Source organism: Brachyistius frenatus, unplaced genomic scaffold (genome assembly GCF_029030835.1).
Source record: "Brachyistius frenatus isolate BFR_SWC_R1_liver_20210118 unplaced genomic scaffold, ASM2903083v1 Contig_17, whole genome shotgun sequence".
Classification (NCBI taxonomy): domain Eukaryota; kingdom Metazoa; phylum Chordata; class Actinopteri; family Embiotocidae; genus Brachyistius; species Brachyistius frenatus.
The window spans coordinates 3245328-3271757 of record NW_027210616.1 but is presented as its reverse complement, the minus strand read 5'-3'; the positions used below and the strand labels follow the sequence as shown (position 1 = coordinate 3271757).

General features: G+C 40.3%; 1 protein-coding gene across 5 annotated transcripts; it reads left to right on the top strand.

The window, feature by feature from the left end:
• The first annotated feature begins 472 nt into the window (after window positions 1-472).
• mcf2a (MCF.2 cell line derived transforming sequence a) lies at window positions 473-26363 on the top strand. Of its 5 annotated transcripts, XM_069694349.1 has the most exons (30): window positions 473-684; window positions 5658-5726; window positions 5815-5929; window positions 6320-6410; window positions 7808-7927; window positions 10945-11061; window positions 11383-11532; window positions 11632-11747; window positions 11970-12084; window positions 12297-12416; window positions 12754-12945; window positions 13028-13219; window positions 13433-13604; window positions 15046-15122; window positions 15313-15398; window positions 15527-15593; window positions 15792-15907; window positions 16945-17014; window positions 17109-17201; window positions 17456-17548; window positions 18104-18229; window positions 18341-18562; window positions 19772-19864; window positions 20386-20464; window positions 20760-20823; window positions 22216-22316; window positions 22739-22851; window positions 23707-23819; window positions 24014-24117; window positions 24217-26363. In XM_069694349.1, exons 1-30 carry the CDS (start codon window positions 570-572, stop codon window positions 24255-24257), a joined length of 3342 nt encoding a protein of 1113 aa, XP_069550450.1. In that variant the 5' UTR covers window positions 473-569; the 3' UTR covers window positions 24258-26363. The 5 variants fall into 5 exon arrangements, 4 of the variants coding, with proteins under 4 accessions (XP_069550450.1, XP_069550451.1, XP_069550452.1 ...); XR_011310736.1 differs by lacking the exon at window positions 24217-26363 and having other exon boundaries at window positions 23707-23902; window positions 24014-24101; XM_069694350.1 differs by lacking the exons at window positions 22739-22851; window positions 23707-23819; window positions 24014-24117; window positions 24217-26363 and adding an exon at window positions 21215-21399 and having other exon boundaries at window positions 22216-22305.
• Window positions 26364-26430: the final 67 nt, after the last annotated feature.

Here is a 26430-nt window from a genome sequence, read left to right as displayed (position 1 = left end):
AAAGTTGGGAGGGAGTTGGCAGCGTGTCAGGAGCAGACTCTAGAGCTCTGCACAGTGCAGAGCTGACGCACTAAAGCTCAGAGGGAGAGGGAGAGGAGAGGGGAGGGGAGGGGAGGGGAGGGGAAAAGAAAGAGGGACAGACAGCAGTGGCCAGATGGAGCTGTGTTTGTTTTGAAGTAGCTCACCGCCGCTGAGAGCACGACAGGCTGACGACGTGAGGGGGAAGAAACACATCACACCCAGTCTGGGCCACAACGGGACAACGAACTACTGTTTCCTGCTTATGTGGACAGGTCTTCCGTTGTGGCCGCGCAGCTTAGTGTGGAGGCACTCTATGCAGCTCAAGGTCAGAAAGAGCCAGCAGCAGAAGCAGCCTACGGGACCTATCCCATGTGGATCCTGGGACCTGCAGAGTCAGGTGGGGCCTGAGTTTCCCTGTTGTCCTATACTATGGAGGGTCTATAGGACTCTGAAGAGGATGTGAGGCCTGGACTACAGTCATTACAGTCATTGCCTCCCACGACGGCGTCAGTTCTCCCGGGCTGATCCTGTGTCAGAGACGAAGGGGAATGGGCCCGGCCTCGCTGCAGGAGGAGAGACAGCCGGGGAACGAGTCCAAGGTGGAGATGGAGAGCTACCGCTGCCTTCTGCAGGCTGGCTCCCAGCTAGAGAGCACTCTGCAGCGTGAGTACACATCATGCTGACAGTCCTCTTTTCGCTTAGAGTAGCCACTCTCAGGCTTTTGAATGTAATCTTGTATCTGCCCTGAAGTTATTCAACATTACTACATTTCACCTTACCCTTGTCAGCACAGTGCAGCAAACGGAAATGTAATTTGGCAGAGGTCCATTTAGTTTCCTTTACAAGGTCCATTTGTAACTTCTGAGAACCAATACAGGAAGTAAGGAGATAACTGCACCATGTACTGTATCTTCAGTCAGTATTATTGATGTGTCACTTCCTGCAGCTTTGCTCCTACAGTGATCTATTGCAGGGATTAGGTCAGCTATTTTAAGCCATCACAGATGGATGGATATTTAATGATTTGTAACCTCAATATCTGTGGATATCAGTCGTAAATCAGTGTCGGACAGTGATGGAAGCAAAAAGACGTACTATAACTGTTATACATCAAGCATAAGAAAAATGGATTGATTAAAAAGTACGAAATGCAGCTTGTAGTATTTGGGTATGTCCTTAAGTCATGTATTGAACTACAAGGCTTAAAAACTGATACTGCACGTGTCAATATATATATATATATATATATATATATCACTCTTTATTCCATTGTAACAACTGCATTTAGTGTAGGACAGGTAAAGTTTATGGTCTTTTTTAAAAATAAAATAATCAACATAATTTTTCAAACGTCAGCTTTAAAACAGCCAAAACATGATCCTCACTGTTTGTCAGTCATTTAGTTTGAAGGTGTATTTTGAACATGATTTCAAAACTATAGCAAAGGTTTGCATAATGGACAGAAATAGGACCTGATGGGACTGATGTGCACAGAGCAGCATTCTCCGGAGGATAATGTGATTACTTTGGGATCTTGGCCACATCCAGTTGTTTCTTAATTGATGGGACGTTGCCTCTTTACATTTCCCGTGTGTTCATTGTACCTGTTCTGCAGTGTGGAGGTAACAGACACGACAGGGAAAAGGCCATGCTGTGTTTCTATTTATATCAGGTGAAGTTTTTTTTTTTTTTTTCCCCCAGTGTGAAATATGAAACAGGGTTTATTCTAACCTCTTTACAGGGAATGCAGCATAAGGGTACACAACTATATGAAACAATAGCCAGAGATTCATCATTTATGTTAGTACATTTTTTTATTTACGTAGCTCACCTGTTACTTCTACACCTGCAGAATATAATTGTCAGTATCAGATTGAGCCACTGCTGCTCCAGTTTACTCTCTATGAGTGTGTTACCAATCTTAGTCACTTAGGATAGCATGTGAGGATTTCAAAGTCAACCTATAATTTTCCACAATAGTCATTACGCCAAACCTCATGACTTTGTTGTTGGACAACTCCCACGTAACCCAAAGAAGTCTGTGCTCCCCTGGGAATACAATCTAATCTATCTTTCATTTTAAAATGTCCACGTGGTACTCTTCCATCAGCACGTTAGATTATTTCAGTCTTAAAGCCTTAACCGACCTGTTTGCTCTTTTCTCCTTTCATGACACTTAAAATCGGCATCCAGGAATGACACCAACTTTTATTTAGAGTTTAAACTTCGCAACCGTTTATGGTTTTGACTCCTGAACTGCCTGACAGGCCTCAATTTGAACCACGACTCCCACGCAACTTCACACATCCACATATGATTCTGTGACATTTTCACTTCATTGCCATGCTATCACCTGCAAATTTCATAGAACTGGGTGCGGAGAGACGAGGGAGTTCTCTTTAGAAACGTGTGTCGGTAGTAGTGCACACAGAGTATGATAATATGATCGGAAGACCTGTGATGCCTATAGCACAGGAGAAAGATATATTTCTTCGTCCAGCGCTTATACAAAATATATTGCAAAATATCTCTCCGAGAACTAACTAAAAAAATAAGTAACGTAACGAATACCCGGAGATATTTGGTACTAGTCACAGGTCCTTGAATGTAAATATTAAAAGCATCGGTCCTGCCTAGCTCAAAGCCTTGCAGTGCTGTTGTGCAGGGTTCACCATTCATGCCTTTCTGGTCTAAAATAAATCTGGTTTTATATATATGAGCGGGCAGAACACACAGTTTTCTTCTGCCCCTTTCTATCAGAATGTAGCCACCCACCAGTCTAATCCCCTTCGCATTTAAAGCTTCATTTAGCAAAATATCTCGTGACCTAAAAGCAACATGAGATTGGGCCTCTGTGTGCTATGAACATGTTTGTAAGAGGGGATTTTTTTTTTTTTTTTGCTCAGCAAGGGATTACATGTCTGCTTTTTGGGTATCTGTAATATCAGACTTAATACAGCCTCTATGTGTATGTGCGACTCGCCTCCTTTTACTGTGATTCTGTATGATCCACTAAGATTTACTGTACTGTGCGAGTAAGGTGTGGCACTGTACTATCAACTGGGCAGTATGGGAAATTATATCCGTGTCACTCCCTGTACACAGATTAATCGCTTCACTTCTTTAGTTGATAATCAGACAAAAGTCGTGTTTGAAAAGCCTCAACATGTTGGGTTTAACAGTGTGTGTGTATATATGCATGTATAATATTTATATATAAATATTTATATGTTTATTTTCACTGAGATCTGATCATTGTCAAAAAGCCTAAAAAAAATTGCCCACAATTCAGTGTTGTAAAAGAACAAAACATTACAAAGCACAGAGGGATAAAGTCTTTTTACATGAGCTGTACGTAATGAAATCGATGGAGATGGTTATCATTGTTTGGACAACAGAGATAAGCTCAGCTTTGTATGCAGACTGGAAGGATTTGTCTGAGGCTGGATCTCTTCACTGGCAGCAAATCTCTATTCCCATCCACACTGGCAAACACTCCTCTTCCTCTGTGTAAGATCAGAAGAGCAAACAGAGGTTGTTTGACTTTTGTCTGTGCACAATGTGCTGCCATGTCACCTGGAGACAACATGACACAAGCTCAACAGCATTTCTTAAAACATCTCACAAGCACACTGGGATTTGTATATTTTTCAATATTATAAGAACGTTATACCGTAAACTTTACGTACCTTTATACATTTTTTTAGCAAGGTAAATAGTGCTGTATATTTTCTACTTTTCCTCGGGTGCTGCACAGTCAGGCACGAGGCGTGATTGACAGACAATGAGGCATTTTATTTGGCAGTGCTCTTAAATGCATTCATTCACTGGATGGACTGGTAGTCTGGCAGAGTGATGGGGGGAGTACAGTGTTTCTACCGACTGGCAAGTTTATTAAACACACTGCAGTTTACAGCACAGGCTACCCTTTCTTTGATCAAATGCAGCAGAGGTCTGCAGTGTGTGCGCGCGCGCTTCTGTATCCTGGGCTTATTTGGTTGACATCAATGCTGTACGAGTTGCTTAAATAGCTTGCTTATCCAATTTATGATTGCTTACATTCAACATGTTATACATTTACATAACTTAACCATACAAACCATGCACTGTTCTACAGTCCTGTAGCTCAAACGCTATTACAGTATACTCTCGCACATTGCAGTTAAATGTGCTTCGACATGACGTTACATCTATTCATTTAGGACCTGTCCCAAACTCCTGAATGTCTCATGGCGCCTGGCATAAATGATTATATAACTATTGGAGTGTGACAGTAACTTTATCCTGTTTCTGTGTGCGCACAGGCCGGCCATTGGTCCTGCTGTGGCCTGGCTTGGCTCAGCTCCTCTCTGTTACAGATACCCATCAAATATTCAGCAGGTACCAGTGGAGCTCATTACTCGCTCCCTGACAGCCTCACGGACACTATTACTGCAGTAACTTCTGGAAAATAACACCTTCTTTGCTCTTCCGTTCTTCCTCATCTTTTTCTGACTGCGTTTTTCTATCTCTCTGCTCCTGTTAAATTTTAATGTCTCCATCCATTATGGATGAGGAAAGTATGACTTGTGAGCAGATTTACTGCCCTGTTGATCTGTTTCATAAACCCCTGAAGAGGGACAGGGGTATTTCGACTGGTCTTAACAAATCAGTATGTCAGTACTGTAAAATATGTGCTTTTGTTAATAATTATTGTTTGGATTAAAAGGTGCTATAATGACATTGGTATTGCCTTTTTTTTTGGGTCTCCAAATGGTAGAAGATGCTTTTCCTTATCATGACCCTCACTATGAATAAGATCTTCTACTACATGCATTATATTTCAAATGTATGGTGAGCATATGTAAACAGCCTCAACACGATGCACAGTTTGTCCGAAACACATCTGGTTGAATGCTGCTGGTGCATCGATGAGCAGATCTGCACTAACTGCTCTAAAAGAGACGTTTACTGGCTACTCACACTGGCACACTAATGGCACCAAGCATGAGATATATGGGAAATCTGAACTCTTCTCCAACATTGATACAGATACTCTACTGTAGTCTGAATGAGCTGATGTGTTTTGTCGATGTGATTATTTTACTTGCACCGGATTCAGACTTTACATCTGCAACGGTAATGCAGCAGTTACAACTACAGCATCCAGTGATCATCATCATGGAACACATGCGCTAATATTTAATAATGTAACAGCAATGATTCAAAGTTCAAAATAGTTCTTGGACGGTCAAGTTTCAGTGAGCCCTGCTGTCTTTTTTTTGGATTAAAAGGTGATATTTTGTGCGAGTTACTGTCTTTTAAAAGGGATTAATTCATTCTCAAAACTAGAAAAGGTTTCACTGTGAAAATGCAATTGGAACGCTGTTTAGATAGTCATGTAAAACGTGTGCAAAATAGCTATTGTGGGTTTTACACACTAGCATTAAAAAAATTGTCAAATAAATTAAAAGAAACATGAATAAATTAAAATTAGGTACTTACCATTTTTCAAAAATCTAAGTACCTACTTTGGAGATAATATAACAACACATGACATCCAAATTTTGACATCATTCAGTACCCATGGATCTTCATATTCAAATGTCTTGTTTATATATAAAGCCCTAGTTATGATATTTGTTTTCTTCTCCCAGAGGTGACTGTGCCTTTGAGCATGAAGGAGGTGGGAGGCTACATAGAGAAACAGGTGGCATACCTGTCAGGTGAGGTCTTTTTTTTTTTATTTAACAGTTTCCATAAGCATATGTATCTCATGTCTTTTTCAAAAATAGTGATGTGTTTTTCTCCCAGGGGGGCGTGGGGAGGACTCCAGCGTCATCATCACGCTCCCAGAATGCTCAGCTTTCAGTGACATTCCAGAGGAAGCCTTAACCAAAGTGTTTACATATCTCACTCTCATCCCTCGGTGCGTCCTCTCATTTATTCCTGCCTGAGTCTCTCTCTTTCTGCAGTGCACCAAAAGCTCAGAGCTTGTATTCTGACTGACTGTCAGTGTTCCTCAGCTCAGGATCAAATGTCCTGGTGGTGTCCTCTATGTCCACACCTCACTCTCCAGGAGATTTGGAAAGTTTAAATTGGATTGACTCCAAGACATTTAGTTAAAATAAATTGTATTAAATTTCACATGAAAACAAGTATAGAAGTGTAAAACACCTATAAATGAGATGAAATTACAATAAGGCATCTTTAAGACTGTTCGTTTGCTTTTGACTGATCATAGTTTCTTAATTTGGTGGCTGAAAGCTGTGAGGCACCAAAACCTCACTCGTTGTTTAAATGCCTTTTTTGCTTTCAGAACGAGGCAACCAGGAGTCAAATTCATCATCATTTTAGACCGAAGACTGGACACATGGGCTTCTATCAAAACTGCACTTGCCAGGATAGCAGTAAGTTTTTCCTCTTCTAAAGGGGTCATCTGTATCTGACCAATGTTGTTACCAGAAGAGTTCAGACATCATAGGACAAATAGCTCATCATGAGCTACAACTTGGATGCGCCTACAGGCTACTGTTTTATTTATGAGTTGCTGTTATTGAAAACCCTGAGAAAAACCTGGACAGCAACCAAAAAAAAAAAAAAAAAAAATCAAACCATTAATGCTGCAAAAAAAATAAAGTGTGTTTTCTAGCATAGTGTATAGTGCACTTCCAAATGGTGCCTATAGTTTGAAGTGGACCCGAACAGTCTTGTCTGTACTGAATGTACCAATGCATACTGCTGCAAATGTATGAGTAAGCAAAAACTGGGTGATGACGCGGAATGCTGAGGATGAGGAGGAAGGCGGGCGGGAGGGGAAACATTGCAGTGAGCGCTGCCACCCTCCGTCTGAGAGGCAGCAGCAGCGCTGCGGCTGTGGTCAGCCGGAGGGAGCAGCATACCTCGGCTTGGCACCGCTTCTCAGTGGACGGGCGGGAACTTATGCATTGAACCGAGATGGCTTCTAACACCATGGCGGATTGCTTTTACCGGCCAGAAGTGCCGAAGATCCGGAGGAGCCCGGTAATGAGCAGTTGGCTTGTTTGATGCACCTTGTGAAGAGTTTGGGGTGAAGTTTTTGGGCGGGCAGGGTGAATGCGGCAGTGGCACCAGCCGTGGATGCTGGAGAGCGTTGCACTGCGGTGCAGAGCGAACTTATGCTTAGTCATGCGACTGTGCGTGAGACCTGAACGAAACCCATTGTAGCCTTGTCAGACTGATGACTTTTTAATGCATGTTTGTCTTGATATCAGAAGGTCGATTCAGGACGAATGCCTGGCAGAAGCTGCGTCACATTAATAAAATGTATAGCGAGCCATGTGATATTGCCCATAAATCCTACTGCAGAGGTGGATTTTGCAACACTTGTACCTGCATGATGTCAATGTTCAATTACTTACTTGTCATACAATCTGCGTGCATTATGTTCAGAAATGCCTACGTCACGCAATGACCTCAAACGACCTGCAGATGAAATGCAGACTATGATGTGTGTAAATAGTGCATTAGGCTTGCAGTAATCACCTGAGTGATGGACCAGTGGAAACCTGAAGTCTCTCCTGTCAGATATGGAAGATTAAAGCTTCTTAATGCTTTTTTTTTTTCCAGTCCATATATCTTCCTGTGACAGTATGCATACAGGATTAAGGCTGTGTGTCTCTGTGTGAACATGCAGCTGCTGTATATTTATTGTGTACAACATAGTGAGGTTAAATAGACAATACAACACAAGTTATTGTTTTAAATGAAGTCCTTGTCACTATGCAGCGTCGTCACTATAACAGTGAATCATTTTTCCAACATCAAGGCTTCCTTTCCTGGGAACCTCCACCTGGTCTTGGTGCTCCGACCCACCAGCTTCTTCCACCGTACTGTTACTGACATTGGTTTCCGCTTCAGCCAAGAGGACTTCATGCTCAAGATGCCAGTAAGGCAGATCCTCCTCAGTTACCAAACATGTCTCACATCACAACAAGGTACACCTCGTTCGTGTTACGACCCTGGGCTCGAGCCAAATGTTCTGTGGTGAGCAAGGCCGAGAACACGTGGATTTCAGTTTTAACTTAAATATTCTCATGCAGCAAGTTACCCTACGTAGGATGTTTCTAGTATTTCTGGTGAGCTATGCTTTAATTTGAGAAGCATCAATGCTATCACTTGGCTTTCCACTGTCTGTGACTGAGAACAACCTCTTGTACGCCAAATTTCTCAATTCTGCTGCGTTCAGAAGATAGACTTGTCTGTAGTTGATCATACCTCCTCCAGTGTGGCACAGAGACTTGCCCAAAATACTTGTTCTATTGTAGAAAAGTGCACCCAGGTGAAATATACATATGCTAAGTTATATTTAATCTTAGCATCCTTGAGTATACTTGAAGCCCTACTCCTCATCAGTATACTTCAAGAATGCTATTTTGGAACAACTAATTTTGTACTAAATATATTTTAGTAGTAAGTAAATTGTAGAAAATCACCATTTGAAGTGTATTTAGTGTATTATTTTGGGGCTAAATTGGAAAAACTTTAACTATACTTAGTACAATTTAAGTATATGACTGTATATACTAATATACACACCTGATAGCAAACTTAAAGTATACCTTATTTGTGTTTTAAGTACATTTGAAATCTATTGAGTGTGTTACAAATATGTAAACATTACAATATCAGTATATTAATATTGCGGTAATAGTATACCAAAAGTTATTATTCTGGCTTATTCCAAGTACCAAGAAAGCACAATTTTTATGCTATATTACTTTGTACACTACATACTCTTACACATTACAATATTAGAAATGTATCACCAGTATCCTAAATGCTCAATGCACTTCCCAGATAGTAATCAAAAACACTTTATTGAATTTCATATATATTCACATTTTTAATAGTACATTGCAAATACACTGCCAAGAATTGTACTATCTGCAAAATATATAACGTTTACTAACAGAATACTTCTAACAATTTTCACATTAAACAATTAAACATACTGTTAAATAATTGTAATATAGTGCATTTTCAAAAAATATAAGAAAATGTACTTAACAGAGAGAAAAATATTTTCTGATTTAAGTTTACATGGCACATGTATTACTAAACAAAACAGAATGACCTTGTTTCAGATTAAAAGAACACAGAAGAATACTGAACCATAAAAAAAAACAACAACACACATTCCTGTTTATTGCACCACTGCCTACTCTCGCTCACTAAATAGAAATGCAAACATGCTCCACATTATGTTCCTTTCTTTTGGTTGAACTGCTCATTGTTACACTTGCGTCTGATGACCGCCCGCACGTCCGAGGCACTTGTCTGCGGAAACTCTTATCTGTTAACAGAATTGACGAGAGATGATGTCACACAGCATATTCATACAACATTTTCTTCTATTTTGACTACACAGAAAATCCTGTTGAACCAATATATTTTGTGAACAGTAAATCAAGATTAGCAGTGAGGAGCTATATCAATATGGTATGCCAATATTCCTACCAGAAGAAGTGTAAAGAAGCAAAATCATAGTTTAAACATACTGTCCTCTGAAATGTTAACCACTCCAATCCTAATCTGAACACCTACCACAAAGGGATGCCATGATTTGATCCATATGGGGATCCAAGCTGTGACCAGTATTATCATCCATCTGCTGCTACAAGAAAGAATGGGATCCAAAAAACAAAACAAAATAAATGGATTAGAGCCACATCAAACCACACGTCCCTGTCAGGTACAACAGACATGTACAGACAACTGACGTGTTATACTATCATAGGACTGATATTTCCCAAAATGCAACATTTTTCAAAAAAGTGACATAAACCTTCAGAATGAAAATAATCAACATTTTGTGTTAGTAGCAACATTACATTAGAGTCTATAGGTGAAGGTTGAGTTATGGCCTGAGTGAAACACTTGTGATTATGTGACAAAGTTTTCCTCACAGTTTGGTGTAGGATCGATCACTGATGACCTATCATTCAAGGCTCTATTTTAATTGTGCTTGCCGTTCTCTGAGTTGATGATAAACCTCAGTCTTCATCAGAGTTGCGTCCCTAAATCTTAAAAAAAAAAAAGTCACAATAAGTATGACTTGCAATGTCAGGATGTTGTGGGTGTCATCACAATTACAAGTATAGCTATTTATGCACTTTATACAATTTTGATCATCTTAACAATTGACATTTTTTATAAATGGGCCTGCTGTGCATTATTGTAGCCATGCATTGGAACACTTTCCAAAAGAAATTTACAAATAATATACTGAAATATAAACATGCATGTTCACTCAATATTACAATAAAATGTAACCTCAAATATAGCTACTAAAACATCATGATATCAAAATATGTATTTTTTAAAATCTGCTTTCAGTGCATTATCACAGTAATACATTTTAAAACTTTCCAAAAGAAATGTACAAGTAATATATTGAAATAAAAGCATGATTCACTTCACTTTGTGATTGGAATTACACTCAAATATAACTTAAAATATACTAAAACTTCAGGATATTAAAATGGATAATGTTCAAATATACTTTCAGTGCATTGGTCCAATGATAATTTTGAGCATACATTTTAAATACATTTAAAAACAATGTTCAAATCAATACACTAAATACACTAAACTTTCACTTAAAGTATATTTGTCTAATAATATATTTCTAGAAAATGTGCTACAGTACAATTATTCTAAAGTGTGTTAAAAGTTGTATTGTGAAAATTGGTACAAGCATGATTTGCATACTTTTTATATATTTGTCAATAGTACAATTTGTTGTCAGTATATTTGCAATATATTCTTGAAAAAGTCAGTATATTTGAAATACAAAAAAGTATTTTTTTCCTTTTCATCTGGGCATGATATCTTTTAACAGGTAATGTCAGACAAAGTACAAAGTGTTGTCTGTGAGGTCTCAGATTCAGTCTGCACATTTAGGTGGTGATGCTGAGCTCTGTCACAGACCTGCTGCACTACATTGATGAGAACCAGCTGACGTCAGAGTTTGGAGGCACGTTGGACTACTGTCACAGCGACTGGATTGTTTTACGAACCGTGAGCCACATATTATGAATTACACTGGAATCAAACTGTAAACTGTTTCACCCTTCATCACTTTCTTGTCATTTCATTTAAATTTCTCTGACTGAGACAGGTTGTTGTTTTTTTTAACCATTTTTTGTAAAGCGGCTGCTGGAAATCCAGCAAATGTGAACGAGAAGTTTAAAATACAGAAGGGAATGTACCTATTCTTTACTTTTGAATTTTCTAACATGAACCACAGCTTGTTCTCCTTTTACTATGCAAATAAGCATTCTCATACATTATCTATGCACCAGTACAACCGGTCTTTTGGTGGTTTTGCTTCCACTACAGGCTATTGAAAGTTTTGCTGTAACAGTCAAAGACATCGCACAGATGCTACAGGGCTTTGGCACTGAGCTGGCAGAGACGGAGCTGCCTGATGAAGGGAAAGCCATCGAGTATCTCCTCGAGTCTCACACCGACAAGTACAGAAAACTCAAGGTAAGATTTCTAAGGTTTTCATTGAAAATGCATTTATTAATGTTACTGCAATTATATTTAATCTGCTATTTATGATGTCAATTTTCCTCTATTTGATAGGACGCAATCAGGTCGGTGTCAAAGGAGGGTCGTCATCTTCTCTCCAGCCTGGAGACCACTGGGAAAGAGGATGATTCCCAGTGGGATGTGAAGCTGGACTCGGAGACAGTGCAAAGGTAAGACATCTTTAAGCAGTCTTTTTCTTTCTTGCGTTTTATCATGTCTTCGATCAGTTGCTAAAAAGTGTATTTAAAAGTCAACTTGTTATCTACCACCAATAAGTTTGCCCTCTGGTTACATTTATGTTCTTACAGTTAAACTTTAAAACTCTAATAATTTACTGGGCGCTTTACAGTGGAAACCAATGAGACCTATGACAAAGTTCTTCTGTTTTCAAGGCTTCTCGCCCAGCTCAGAGACATGGAATCAGCCTTTGATGGCTTCTTTGAGAAGCATCATCTAAAACTACATCAGTACCTGCAGTTGATCAGATATGAGCAAAGCTTTCAGGAGGTAAACATTTCATGTACCTGTATGTTCCTTATGTGTTTTTGTGTTTATATATTCCCCAGCAGATAATACATTTTAGTATAGAACGTTCAACAGGGCTCAAGTTTTAATGTGGATGTAATTCCTCTGGTAGCTCCCACTCTGGCTTTATATAGTTAGTTTTAAAAAAAAATTTTTTTATCTGTGTGTATATGTGCTGTGTCTTGTCTGTTTAGATGGAGTTGTGTCTGGAGCATCTCACGGCTCAGGAGAGGGAACTGTCCATATCTGTGAACACTCTGGCTCAAACAGAACAGGCTCTGAAGAGGCTGGACAGTCTGGAAGCCAATGCACAGGTCAGCATTTCTGCAGTCAAGCTGTCAACATCTGCAGACAATGACACTTCTGTAGCAGAGACACATCATAAACGGGCCTTTCTTTAGATATCAATGCACTGTTACTTTTCATTTCATGGCTTTTTGACTTGCTTGTATTTAGCTTTTTTTTTTTAATCTACTTAAAAAAATAATCTGTAAATATATCTGTCCAGGAGTTCCTAAATGCTTGCATACAACTGTATATATGTATAATATGTATAATGGGTGCTGAAGGACTGGAAAGTTTGAGTTATCACAGTGTGTACAACAAAAACTGACCCCTTCCTTCATGGGTTTCCCTGTTTGCACTCATCAGGAGGTGATGGCTCGAGCCCAGATCATCATCCTTCACGGACACCAGCTGTCAGCCGGTCACCACTATGCCATGGCTCTTATTATGCAGCGCTGCAACGAGCTTCGCCACCACTGTGATACACTCAGTGCTGCTCTCAAGACCAAACACTCCCTTCTCCTGCAAACACACCAGCTGCTGCTTTGTCTTGGGCAGGTGCTGAGAGATCTGCAGTTCTTTACAAACACATAAGCACACGCAAACATTGTGATAATATACATGTGCTCTCTTCCTTCAGGCCCATACTTGGTGTGATGATGGAGCATATTTGTTGGCCAATCAGCTAGTAGATAAGTTCCAGTCTAAGGAGGGGGCCCAGGCTGCTTTGAGGGACATAGAGAAGTTCCTTGAGGGGTCGCCGTCTATGCTGAGCTCAGGACCTGACATCCTGGCCATAGAGTACGAGACTGTCATGACACCTCTGCTTCAGGTACCATAAGCTTATATGTAGAAAGAAGGCCATACAACCTCTTATTTACTTTAAAAAAAAAAAAAAAAAAAAAGGCCTGTAAATAGATCTGATATGTGAAGTATACAGTGTGACTTTGTCTTTGTTTGACCATGTTCACCAGTAATATCATTGAATTTTACAGCAATATTTATTGTCTTTTCTCTGCATGGTTTCTCTCTCCTTTTGTGTTAGGGCCAGATTGGGAAAACGTTTGAAAAGCACGCTGCAGTACAGCAGATGATCCAGAACCGCCAGGCTTGTCTCAGGAAGCTGGCTGACAAACATGTACGACCGGTCCAACTGGTAGCCCCCAGGCCTGAAAACCCGCCACGGTCCAAGTCCCCGCTCTTCTCCCCAAAGCATGGTACAACACACACACACACACACACACACACACACACACACACACACACACACACACACACACACACACACACACACACACACACACACACACACACACACACACACACACACACACACTCTCACAGTTTTATCAAAGAAGAACGAATTATTGTTGGAATAGAGAATTTGTCACCTCATGTAGGCACACCCGTACAAAGAATGATCTTTATTACAGTGGAGACATCACTTGTCTTCAGTTAGCTGTCAGATTTCCTGCATATACAGTATGCTTTTCAAAAATCAACTAACTCCCTACCCTCCCTCCTCTGGTTTCCAGGCCCAGTATGGGGTCTCAAGGTAGCCCTTCTGGCATGGAACCAATCCCTACCCCCCTTGCTTCTTTCCTTTAGGCACCACGGTTGAATTAACACATCACAGGGTCCCACTGTACAGCCCCACGTTCTCCCTGAATGGCCTTTGGGTTAGTGTGTGTTGCCGTTACAAATGAACTCGAACAAGGATAGACGATATAATCAGTCCACTGGGAGATACCTGACTGCTCTATTAGTCACAATAGCTGCTATAGAACCATATGTGGTTCATATACAGTAAAGACCTTTTCATCTCCCTTTGGGTCTCATGGGAAGCTGTGCAAAGCTAACCAAATACAGTAGCATCCAATTAATACAGTATGTGCTATCTGGTGTGTGTGTGTGTGTGTGCGCTTTTTAAAAAAAAATATTATTATTTCAACGTGTCGTCATCAATTGAATGTATAACTGTAAAACAACAGAGGCTTTTTCCCATGTCCGTTAAATGTCTTTAAGACTTTATTCTCCGTAATAGGAAGCCATACTAATGAGAGCAATAACAAGCAAGGGAGAGTGAATATGAACCCCTTTGAAGCTCCTTTGAGACTGGCGATGTAAGCCATTTAAGAAAGGAGATAAAGGCAATCGTGGTTAGTTTTGATTGATCTGATCAGGTACAAGTTTATATACACATGCATTCACCCACACGCATACATGCATACATGCATACCATTGACAAATGCAACATGGCACGTGCACAGGCACAACACTCAAATGAGCTTGGACTATCATGTTAGGACTCAGCTGCTGGGATCAAAAATAATCTGACAGATCTGCCAAACACTGCTTCAGATCTTTACATCCTGGTTCCACACCACACCTGAAGAGGAGGCAACCTATTATTACTGATTACCTCAAATGTCCATCATGACTGATTAATGTTTTTTTTGAATAGCTGTGCAATCCAACATGAGTCTATCATGTTCTCACTGTACAGGCGGTTATAAAAAAACAAACACAATTGTGTTTGATTTAGTGTGGGCACTTAAATTAGTCATCTCCTTATATAGCTCATCAGAGCATATGGAAATAAACTATGTTTGAATTACACTCTTTGATTAGCTGCTGCTGCTCATCTGGCTTTCACAGGTGATGGTTTGAAGTTCACATTCGACCTTTCTCTGCCTGGGAAGAGAGCGTCCCGAAAGAGCCCCAACCCTAGAAAAGTAAGTATAAAATAAAAACTGTTTTTATTCATTTTATGTATTCATATACTTCCATTTCCACAGCTTCACTGACCCTGTAAAATGTTTATCTCGTAATTTTCGTATCTAACTCTTCCTGTTTGGCCCCGTAATTTGTTCAGGACATTTACACTTTCTTTAAAAGTGCCGTCCATCTGTATTGTGTTTTTAGATCGAGGTAATTCACGACTACCAGGAAGGCCGGAGCTGTGTGTCGTATAGTCTGTACGGAGACGACAGCCCAGATCTCTTGAAGCGGTGAGGAGGAGGCTTCTGTCCACCCATCTGTCTGTCCTTACTGCTGCTCTTGATGTTGTTTACTTTATGATTCTCTTTGTTCAGCACTAATGATGCCCTCTGGCTGTCTCTCTGTGTATGTGTCATAGTCATGTGATGCGGGAACTCATAGATACAGAGAGAATCTATGTGGAGGAGCTGCTGTCAGTGCTACTGGTAAGATAACACACCTATGTTTAGTTTTATTTATCACAAAAGGTATTTTTAAAAGTTTATGATTAAATCTTATAATATGTGTGTACAGTTTGTTCTCACCTAGTTTTTTTTTTTTTTAAATTACTCTTAGCAATACATATTTTATTCAGTTTGCACAAACCATATGCTTCCTTCATTGTGTTGCCATAAATATTGCAGGGTTACAGGGCTGAAATGGAAAACCCAGCTCTGTCTGGGCTCCTGCCTCCAATACTTCGCAGTAAGAGAGACATTCTCTTTGGAAACATGCCCGAGATCTACAATTTTCACAGCAGGCAAGTGATTAATGACTCACGTCACATATACAGTCGACCTGTTTAAACACAGAAATAGACACGAATGGTTGTGAAAAGTGATTACTATGGCTCTGTATTAATAGTTTGTTAGCTTTAAAGAATGACACTTTTAAACTTCTGCAAACATTTCCACTATGATCTGGAATGATTGTTTTAGAGAACTTCAAGGGTGTTCTTTTCAACTTTATTTTTAGTATTATTATCTTCAACAAAAATAGTACAAATAGACTACGAACAACAGAAAGAGCAGTAAAGTAAAATGCCTCACATAATATAAAAGACAGGAAAGGGCCACGGGTCATTTATGTCTGTCATTGTCCTTTTATCTAATCGGTCCTTATGATCCATGACTTTGACTAACAGAAAACTAAAACATGTTTGAAGTAGCTGTCCTTCATATGTTTCACATGAAAACAGATTAAACTATAAGATGAAATGCATAAAATGAACACAAATACAGTTAAAATATAAAATAAAGCATAGTTATAGTTAGTTATAAAACAATTTTGGTTGTAATGTAAAGAAGACCTATCAGCATTTGTGACTACTATTCGGTTGAACCACACTTTTGAGTTTAATACTATATTTGACCACGTCCTACCAACTGATTTATTTAGAAAGCTGTCTGTACCATAAATGTGAATAACTCTGGTCATAGTTTTAGAAACACACTCCGATGAAAGCTTAGCTTGCTAAACATGTATTAGTTGATATGGAAAATATTAACAGTTGAGTTCATGAATGTTTCTGCCTTCCTGCTCAGGTCCACGCCAAATTTTGCTCAATGATTTTTAAAGCCAAATAAATGATCCTGGCAAGAAACAAGTCTGGCCTGAGAGATGGTCTGAGAGATGAATTGTTAACCTCATTGGTTTCTATAACGCATTCTTGTGTCTATACCAGTTATTGTATCAAGGCTGATGTGTGGGAGGGGATGACTTAAGATTGTTTTTTTGAGTCACATTGTTTGTCTTCTGAGATCTAATTGTTGGCCTTTGACCTCTGTGGGAAACCAGGGTTTTCCTTCAGGACTTGGAAGGATGCCTGGATGCTCCTGAAAGTGTGGGGGCGTGTTTCCTGGAGCGGGTGAGAGGATGAATATGAATATTGTGTAGACTCTTCATACAATACTCTGATCATTAGTACATCATTTATATCCATCTTATTCCCGTCTCCCCAGAAAGAAAGTTTTAAAATGTATGAATGCTACTGTCAGAATAAGCCGCGCTCTGAGGCACTGTGGAGACAATTCTCAGACTGCGGCATCTTTCAGGTCAGTTTGATTTCACTTTCTGTCTGCATTTTGTCTGATTCTTACACTGATGTCATATAAAAAGTTTTACGTATTTTAACTACTGAAAATATCTGAATATTTGTTTCATACAAGCATACAGTATGTACCTCTACAGTTCTAAACTGATTAACACCATCAAGTCAGAATAAATGTGAGCTTTTAAAATTACATTTAGAATAGAAAAGCTGACAAACATTACAATTATTGTGGTTTAATTTGTCTTCCTTATGAAGGAGTGTCAAAAGAAGCTGGAGCACAAACTGGGCCTGGATTCCTACCTGTTGAAACCTATCCAACGCCTCACCAAATACCAGCTGCTGCTCAAGGTTAGAAAGCAAAGTCATATCACACACATATAAAACAAGTCCATCCCCTACATGTTATATGTGAGATAGGATATTGACATATATACAGAATAAGCTCTATTTTCCTTGAGATTGGCCTTAGATGTGTCCTTCAGATAACCCAGCCCGCCAGCTCTGAGTCGGATGGAAAACAGTAGTAACAAACAGACTCACTTATTAAATACACATTAAGCCAGTACATGTGCAAATTTTTTGCAATCAGCAAATACAGCACACAGTATCTCTAGTGGATTCCTCATTCTTAATTCTCCCCATAGGCATCTCTGTATCTTCAAAATCCTAATTAAAAAAATTCACCAGACAAAACAGCTCTCCTAAATTTGCCAGTTTGTTGGCATATATTAACTCTGACCATAGAATCCGCTGACTGAGCTAATGCCCATATATCCACAGCACTACCAGTTTGTTGCAAGTCTTTACCCCTCAAGTGTGCAGTTTTAGTTAACATATATGTGTATGGTTTTGCATGTATGGTGTGACTATGTATTTGCTAACATGTTCTGTGTGTACTCTCAGGAGCTTATAAAATACAGTACAGATTGTGAGGGCACCTCTGAACTGCAGGGGGCGCTAACAGCCATGCTGGACCTGCTCAAATCAGTCAACGACTCCATGCATCAGATAGCCATCACAGGATATGAGGTGAACTAAATCTGTTCTGATCTGTGTTTCAGAGCTGAATTCCTAAACTCTAATTAAGAATATATTTGTAACAAAGTCTCACACATAAACTCTTCCTTCTCTGGTATGCAGGGTGACATTTGTGAGCTGGGCCGTGTTTTGATGCAGGGCTCTTTCAGTGTGTGGATCAGCCATAAGAAAGGTCCCACACGCATGAAGGAGTTGGCTCGCTTCAAACCAATGCAGAGACATCTTTTCCTCTATGAGAGAGCTCTGCTCTTATGCAAGCGGAGGGAGGAGCACGGAGACGGCTGCGACAAGACCCCCTCGTACAGCTTCAAGCACTGTCTCAAGGTTGGTCTGTGTCTTTGTTTCTGTGCGGATTAAAGGAATATTACACTCGTTTTTTAGAACATTGACTCATTGGTGAAAATATTCAAAAACTTTACAATGTTATGACTGTGAATACCAAAATCAAACACGTTCCAATACTCTGCTGCTGTGTAAGCATTTAGCGCTGTACATTTTGTTGACTGATGATGATGACAGTGTCAAGTAAGAAAAAAAATCTCGAGACATCTTATAGCAGGTCCAAAGCAAATTACCAATAATTTAAGCATTTTTGTATATAAGGCTGGTACAACTAATATCATGAAGATTATCTACAGACTATCTGTAGGTTAAAGTATTTCTTCTAAATAAACTGTTTTGGTTACATATTAAGAACATGGTCAGTAATGGGAAACTTTGTTTGTTCAGAATGCTAAGTGCAATATACTGTATGTGCACTATGTAGTTTTCATAGCACACAGTAAATGGTACTACAAAGCTTTGACTTTGATAGATGTGTAAAAGACAATTATACAATAATTGATGATTTAAGTGCATAACTGATGGTTTAAGTTTAGAAAAACTCAGTTTGCTGCTCAGTAAACTATTTGGTGTTGTGCTCAGTAAATGAATAGACAAGAGAGGGATTTCAAACACAGGCAATATAGAGTTAGAAAACACAATAATATGGATAAGTAATGAAAGTGGTTTCCTACCTGACATAGTTCCAAATGACCTTTTAAAGACTAACAAATAGAATAAATGGTTTGTTACACTGCTTGAAATGCCTCACATGTAATAACTTATTATCCTCTGCACTATTACTAACATAACCCACCCTTAGGTTAAACACTTAGTAATGAAGTGAAGGATCTACTGGAGACAAAGAGTTAATATTAGTGTGTGTATGTATTTGCCCAGCTACTTTAGTTGTATGCATGGATGTGCAGAGGGTGTCACAGCAGGTGTCACAACAGCAGTTGCAGCTCTTGATTTATTATTGAGGATGTGGGAAGGAAGCAGTTGCACAGCGGAGGTGTGTGTGTGTGTGTGTGTGTGTGTGTGTGTGTGTGTGTGTGTGTGTGTGTGTGTGTGTGTGTGTGTGTGTGTGTGTGTGTGTGTGTGTGTGTGTGTGTGTGAGAGAGAGCGTGCTAATGTTTGTGTGAAGACAGGACAGATGTGTTACATGATGTAATTCTGATGTATGACGTCTGTGTATATGTCTCTTGGCAGATGACTGCTGTGGGGATCACGGAGAACGTCAAGGGAGATGTGAAGAAGTTTGAGATCTGGTACAGTGGCAGGGAGGAGGTTTATGTGGTTCAGGTAAGAAGCCTGAAAAAAGGTGAATGCTGGCATTTTCAGAAATGCGTATAAAGAATTTTCTGACAAATTCTAATATTTAATGGAGCCGGTGTGTAGGGTTTTTTCCTTCCAAGTAAGAGAATCAATTATGGCCATACAACTTGCGAGTCAGTGTATGGTTTGTCCCTTCTGACCTACTTTAGAGACATGGCGGTACAACGTTGGGCGTTCAGTGAAATAGGACCCAATCCATATATGAATGTTGCATATATGAAGGAATATTTCTAAGCTAACAAAAACACGATTCCCAGTTTCAGGTCATTTGACACTAATGATAATTATGAATATTATATTTCATTTCTGCCAATAGAGCCTCCTAAAACTGATGCACTGATCCTTTAATAGACTAATGATTAACCATATAAACTTTAAAGAGAGGCCTTACAGAACAAATGGTCCCATTGTAACTAGAGTGAAACATGTACAGACTTTTGTAATCCAGGGACACGTCTGGTTCAACTTGTGTCTCTGTTGTCTCGCAGGCTCCTACACTAGAGGTGAAGATGGCCTGGCTCAATGAGCTCCGCAGGATTCTGACTAACCAGCAGAAGCTGCTTAGAGGTCCGTGAGCAACTTAAGTTTATCTGGGCAACTATTCTGAGTACAAAGATCTTCTGCTTTCAGGGCTTTGAACCAATTCTCAGAGAGCATGAGATGTGGTTGAAAGCTACACAGATTGTGGCTGTGCCTCTGAGCTTAGAGTTTCTTCACCATATGCTGTTCCAAAAGGGAAGATATGAACACACTCATGCAAAACTCAAGTTAATATTCAACTTAGAATTAGCTAGGTCCTGTTCAGAAACTGAAATCTCTCATCATGTCCCCTTACAATGCCTTGTTGTTCTTCTCTGCACAGATGAAGCATATCAACAAGGCCAAATGGTAGAACACATGCCGCTTTCTCCACCACTCTCTGAGAGGTCAGTGCCGATGGTTGCTTACAGACACAGTGTTAACAGTAGCGCATGACTGTCGGCTGTAGTTGCACAAACAAAGAAACACAGACTTATGCAGAACACACACACACACACACACACACACACACACACACACACACACACACACACACACACACACACACACACACACACACACACACACACACACGCACACACGCACACACGCAGTCACAGCGCTACAATCCGCATTTGCTAAGTTTTCACATCTAATCAAAGCTTGAGTGAATGTGACTCATTTCACATTGCCCTGGTACAAGGCTTAGTGTGTGGCGGTGTGTGACAACGGGCACAGGCCCCACTCTTCACTGCTGTCTAGTTGCCTATCCCCACTCCTCCCGTCCCCCACCTGCAGGGGCATGCGGCCGTCCAGAGGGTTTCCCAGGGGCTGTCTGCCGGGGCTCGACTTTGTCTCGCTCTCAGCTGATGTGTTTCTGTGCCTGCGGTCCAGGAGCCCCCGTCCCCGAAGCCCCCGGCAACGGCCCCGGCCGCGCCCCCGCCACTGCCCTCAGCGCCACTGACCTGCCATAACGCTCAGTGGTAAACTCAGCCTGGCCCAGCCTGGCTCGCCTCATCCTGGCATGACCCACCTGGCCCAGCTTGGGGATCAACCACCCCGGGCTGCTGTGTTTGCATACTGATCGTCAACTGCACCCACTTTTTATAGCCTCCATTCTGGTTCATGACTGATCCCCATGCTACCATGCTACCATGCTCCCATGCTGCGTAGAGAGGCCAATGTCTCAGTAGCTCCTCCATGACTTTTTTAACATGGTACCCAAAAAAAACTATTGCTCTCATTTTTGCATCTTAGATTTGCTATTTTGCATGTAATGCAAAGGGAAAACAAATGATAAATTTAAGCTTCATTCTATGAATTTTCTTAATTTCCTCATGACAGCTGCTTTTTAAGATGGGGCTGGTTTTTTGAGATCTGATCAAGCATCTGTAAAAAGAAAGATTCTCACTGAGCATCCAATAATGATGTGTCCAAATCCTTAAATTTGGATCTTAATAAATCGAGACCAGATCTTCCCTTGTGTTGACACGTGCGAACCCTGTGTGAACACTGTGTCAGTGGTCTGTAAATTGTACTTTCCCCCCTTTTATGGAGTGGCTTGCAACTGGCTGCCGTGTGTGGTTTGTGCTGTCTGGCTAGTGCCTGGTCACGGCTGTGTGGAAAAACAACAGGACAGAGTTGTTCTTGACGGTGGTCTGGGGCCAGACTTACTATTCCTGTATGAGTCAGATTCAAGAAGCTGACCCCAGATCGTATGGCTGAGGATAACATCTATCCTGAGTGTGTCGAACTGCACAGGATTTGGTGACACATGTTGTTTTGTGTTATTTTCCCAGCAAGCAACAGAGAGCATCACTGAGTTCAGAGGACACTGAGTCGGGGAGGAGCAGTCCAGACCCCCAGCCACACTCCCATAAACACCAGCACAACCGAAGGAGTGAGTAAATCTCATCCCCACACATTTACGCTGTAATCAAGTAGATACTTAGTAACTAAATCACTGAAACCTTTACGGAAATTCATGCAAATGATATTTGCTTTGCACACTGTTGCACTGCTGCTGCTGATTTTCCTCATAATTGTAAACTAATGTAGATATTTGACTTTTCCCCCGTCAGCAGTTCAGGTGCACTTTGACCTGAAGAACCACGTACATCGAGGAATTTGGGGGAAAAAGGTCCACCTACTAAGATTAGCTTTTGATTCTACGTTCTTGTTAATTTCCCAGTAAGTGACAGAAGGGGTCATGATGATGTCGACATAGTTACTAAGTATCTACACGGTGTCTTTTGAGGTGTGGTGTTCGGATTAATGTGTTCATCGGTATCGTTAACATCCAAAGTCCGGTCTGCGTCACAGGTTGGCCCGGAGCTCATCACTCGGTAGACATCTGCGAGGGTCTGGAGGAGTGGCCTGGAGGTCGGGACCCCTTCCACCCATCTGACACAGAGGAGGAGGTTTTAGTGCAACTGGTGAGACCAAATACAGCCACATCAGATACAATATACTACATCAATGATAATTTGTAGGATTCTACATTTTTTTTAGTCAATTAATTAATACATCTCTGTCTAATTAATTAATGACGTTAATACCACAAAACTAGGCTTTAGTCTTGCAATGGCAACAGAGGATTTAATGAAGGTCCTTATGAACAAATTTTACCTCTAATATGTAACCATACATGAAATAAGAAATCACCTTGGATTCCTGTCCTGATTCCAGCAAATTTGTTTTAATCCAACTAAAAAAACAACTCTAAAATCAGCCATGTTCTTTCATTTGAAAGTTCTGAGAAATTAGTCTCACTCCTAGATTACTGTTATTGTTGTACTGTTATTGTTGTTTGTCTTGCCTCAGCTGGGAAGTTGTGTACAGGTTTTCTAAAACAGACTAAGAGGAGTGTTGGTCTTCCCTCATCTACAGCCGAGGAGGCACTCAATTGGTCTGTGGTCAATCTGTAAGGACAGAAAACAGATGTTTACCATCTGAAAAAAGAAACGCCATTAATTTGCATTACAGTACCTTTACACTGAAACTTTGGAATAGTTTATCTCTTACAATAAAATTAGCAAATCGAATTGGTGTAAATATCGAGACAGTTACAGACCATTACTTTTCTGACCTTGTCTTTTTTTTTTTTACATCTTTTACTTGTGTTTTAAATCTATTTTGTGGCTATTGCGCCTGTTAATGTTGTTCCTGTTTTAGAGTTTTTGCAAAAATGTTTAACTTTTACTTTAAAAAGTGCAGTATAAAGAAGTCTGCCATAGACAATAAGTAAATTTTTGATTTCCTTGTGCTTGACAGTTTTCCTTCTGTGTTAGTCTCCAGGCCGATACAGGGCTTTGACTAACTGTCTCCAAAATGGACCAGACAGCATCACCATTAAATGTGGAGACATCTTCCAACTACAATGTGAGGACAACAGGGGGCGCTGGTGAGTTTTCAGCCACATGATGTTCGGTAAACCCCTCGGTCAGGAAGGCGTAGTGATCAGCCAAACTTTCCTCATGATAAGAGGTACAGTGTGCGGTAGAAGTAGCTTTACAAAGTGTGTTATTAGGGTAAAAAAACTAAACTTTGCTCCCTCATCTCAACACTTTCCTCACCATTCTTCATCCTGGTGGAAAGGCTGGTGAAAAATCTGAGTCGCCGACTGGAAGGCTTCATAGCAGCTTCCAGCCTGCAGCTGATTATAGGAGACAGCAGCCGAGAGCACTCCTCCAGACTCGGGGGTAAAGAAAAAAAAAACGACTTCCCAGACAGTACATTGTTGAGTCATAGCGTTTCTAAACTTTGATTGTCTTTTTAACGATCTTTGTGTTTTCCTGTAGACCCAGTGACCCCAAAAGCGAGAAAGCTGAGCACCCCGTAGGAAAGAAAGCACAGAATGTGAATCTAATATTTACCTGTGGATGGTGAACGGACTGAGCCAGAGCTGTCTCATGACTGATGCACTAACACTCCCCTGTGCCATCCGCTTTCCTCAGCACAGTTAAATCATTAAAGAGGAAAAAAAGTGGGAATGAACAGACCTGATTTTCTCCCATGGCTTTGACTGACAATCTCCTCAACCAGTGCTGTCTGATAGTGAAGGTGTGTGGACGCACCAGCACAAAGGCACAGGAGCCATTTAGCCCTCATTGGACAATCAACAGCCTTTTCCCAGGATCCTGTTCGGTCTTCCTCTTTTCAGATTGGATGATGAATATCTCGTCCATCTGGCGCTCCATCTGCAACATATGCAGTCGGGATGCGAGTTTGCTGCTGCAGCAGTGGGTCATTTTGCAATCTGTGGACTCCTCATTCCAGCTAATACTTGAGGTTAGAGTTGTGTGTGTGTGTGTGTGTGTGTGTTTTCCTGTTTGTCTCAGTGTGTGCTGGATGGATGCTAACCCAGGACTTGCCTGACACATTTCTTAAAACAAAGACTTGTACATATATGGTATCATTTTTAACATTTACTGTATCTCAGTGTGTTCCATCTTTTTGTTGACATTGTCCATTGAACTACATTGTGATTTTCTTATATTTCCCCCTTGAAGGCACCACTCTTCTGTCCAGTCTGGGAGTTAAAATGCCAAAACGTGCCATGCCATAATGCCTTTTTTATTCCTGCTTTATAAGAGTCTCTTGTATGTGATTTTCTTGCTTTAAACTGACCTCACAAATATTCAACAGGCACTTTAATATGCTGGAAGGACAGTAGACACACACACAAAAAAAATCCACCTATTGTCCACTGAATGTGTTCCTTGCTTGCTGCTTTACCTCTCTCACTCTGTATTTTCCCTCATCCTTGCTGTTGTCTCCTTTGTTTATTTTTGAATGTATGATGTGTTAGGGAGGCAGGGGAGACATATACCCCCTGCATGCCGGCAGCAGTCGACGTGTCAATGATGGTAATGTAAGACACAGACAAACATGATGAAGATTGATGGCAGTGTATCCCTCTGTATCTGCCGGAGACAGATGGGAGGTGCGTGCCACACAGCACGAAATAATGTCATTTTCCTCAGGATGTTTAGGGAGCTGACTGTCAGCCACAGCACAGAAAAGGGAAAGCGAGGCAGAGCAAGGGAAGCAGAGAGAAAGTATTTTTTGGGTGTACTCCTTCATCACGGAAGCAGATTGTTTCCCTCCTCAGCATTACAGCTCGGTTAATCTTGGGCTCCCCATTAAAAGGGATCATACAGCCAACATGAAATACACCCTCTGTGTCGAACACTTAATTAAATATTGATTGTAAACTTTTATGAATTTACCACATCAAATCGAGTCCCTGGACGAAGGGCTGCCTTTGATTCGCTGCGTTTGATATGGAAATGAGTCGAGAAATCAGCAGGGGCCACTGCGCACTATGTATTTCCTATGTTGTTAATTTATTTATTTTGCTGTCATGTTGTTCCGTCATATTGTGAGGTATCTGTGTAGTCCCAAATGAAATTACATCTCCATATATTTACAAGAACTAGGTTTAACTCTGCTACGGCACCCCCTTTATTTTCCCTTGTAGCTTGAGTGACAAATTCAGATAGTTTCTTTGTCATTTCAATCCAAAATGCTGCAGAATTTGCACAGATTTTCCAAGTTGGAAAACAAACAAAACTGCTTGAAATATTACGTGTCCCGATGAGCCAAGTAGCCTGAGCTTGTTGCTGAACATTTCTTTTGATGAAAATGCATGGCAACTGAAGAGTGAGCAGGTTTGTGTTATTTGATGTTCACTGCTCCACACTGGCATATTTTTGTACAGCTTTGGTTCTGTAAAAAATAATCCAGTGAGAATATGGTATTTATTGCAATAATTGTATTTTTGTTTTTTTTAATAATTGAAATGATTAAATAATTGTTTTAACACGGTGATATGTTTGGCTGAATACTAAGGCTAGTCTGTTTCATACACCCTGATGTAATCTATCATTTCTGTAGTCTTGTTTTAATGGAAGCGAGCTTCTATAATAAAATTGTGCAGACTTTTCTCTTTTTGTTTGCTTTTGGTCATATTTAATTTGAAGCCTAAATTTGCAAAGATACTTTTTGATTCT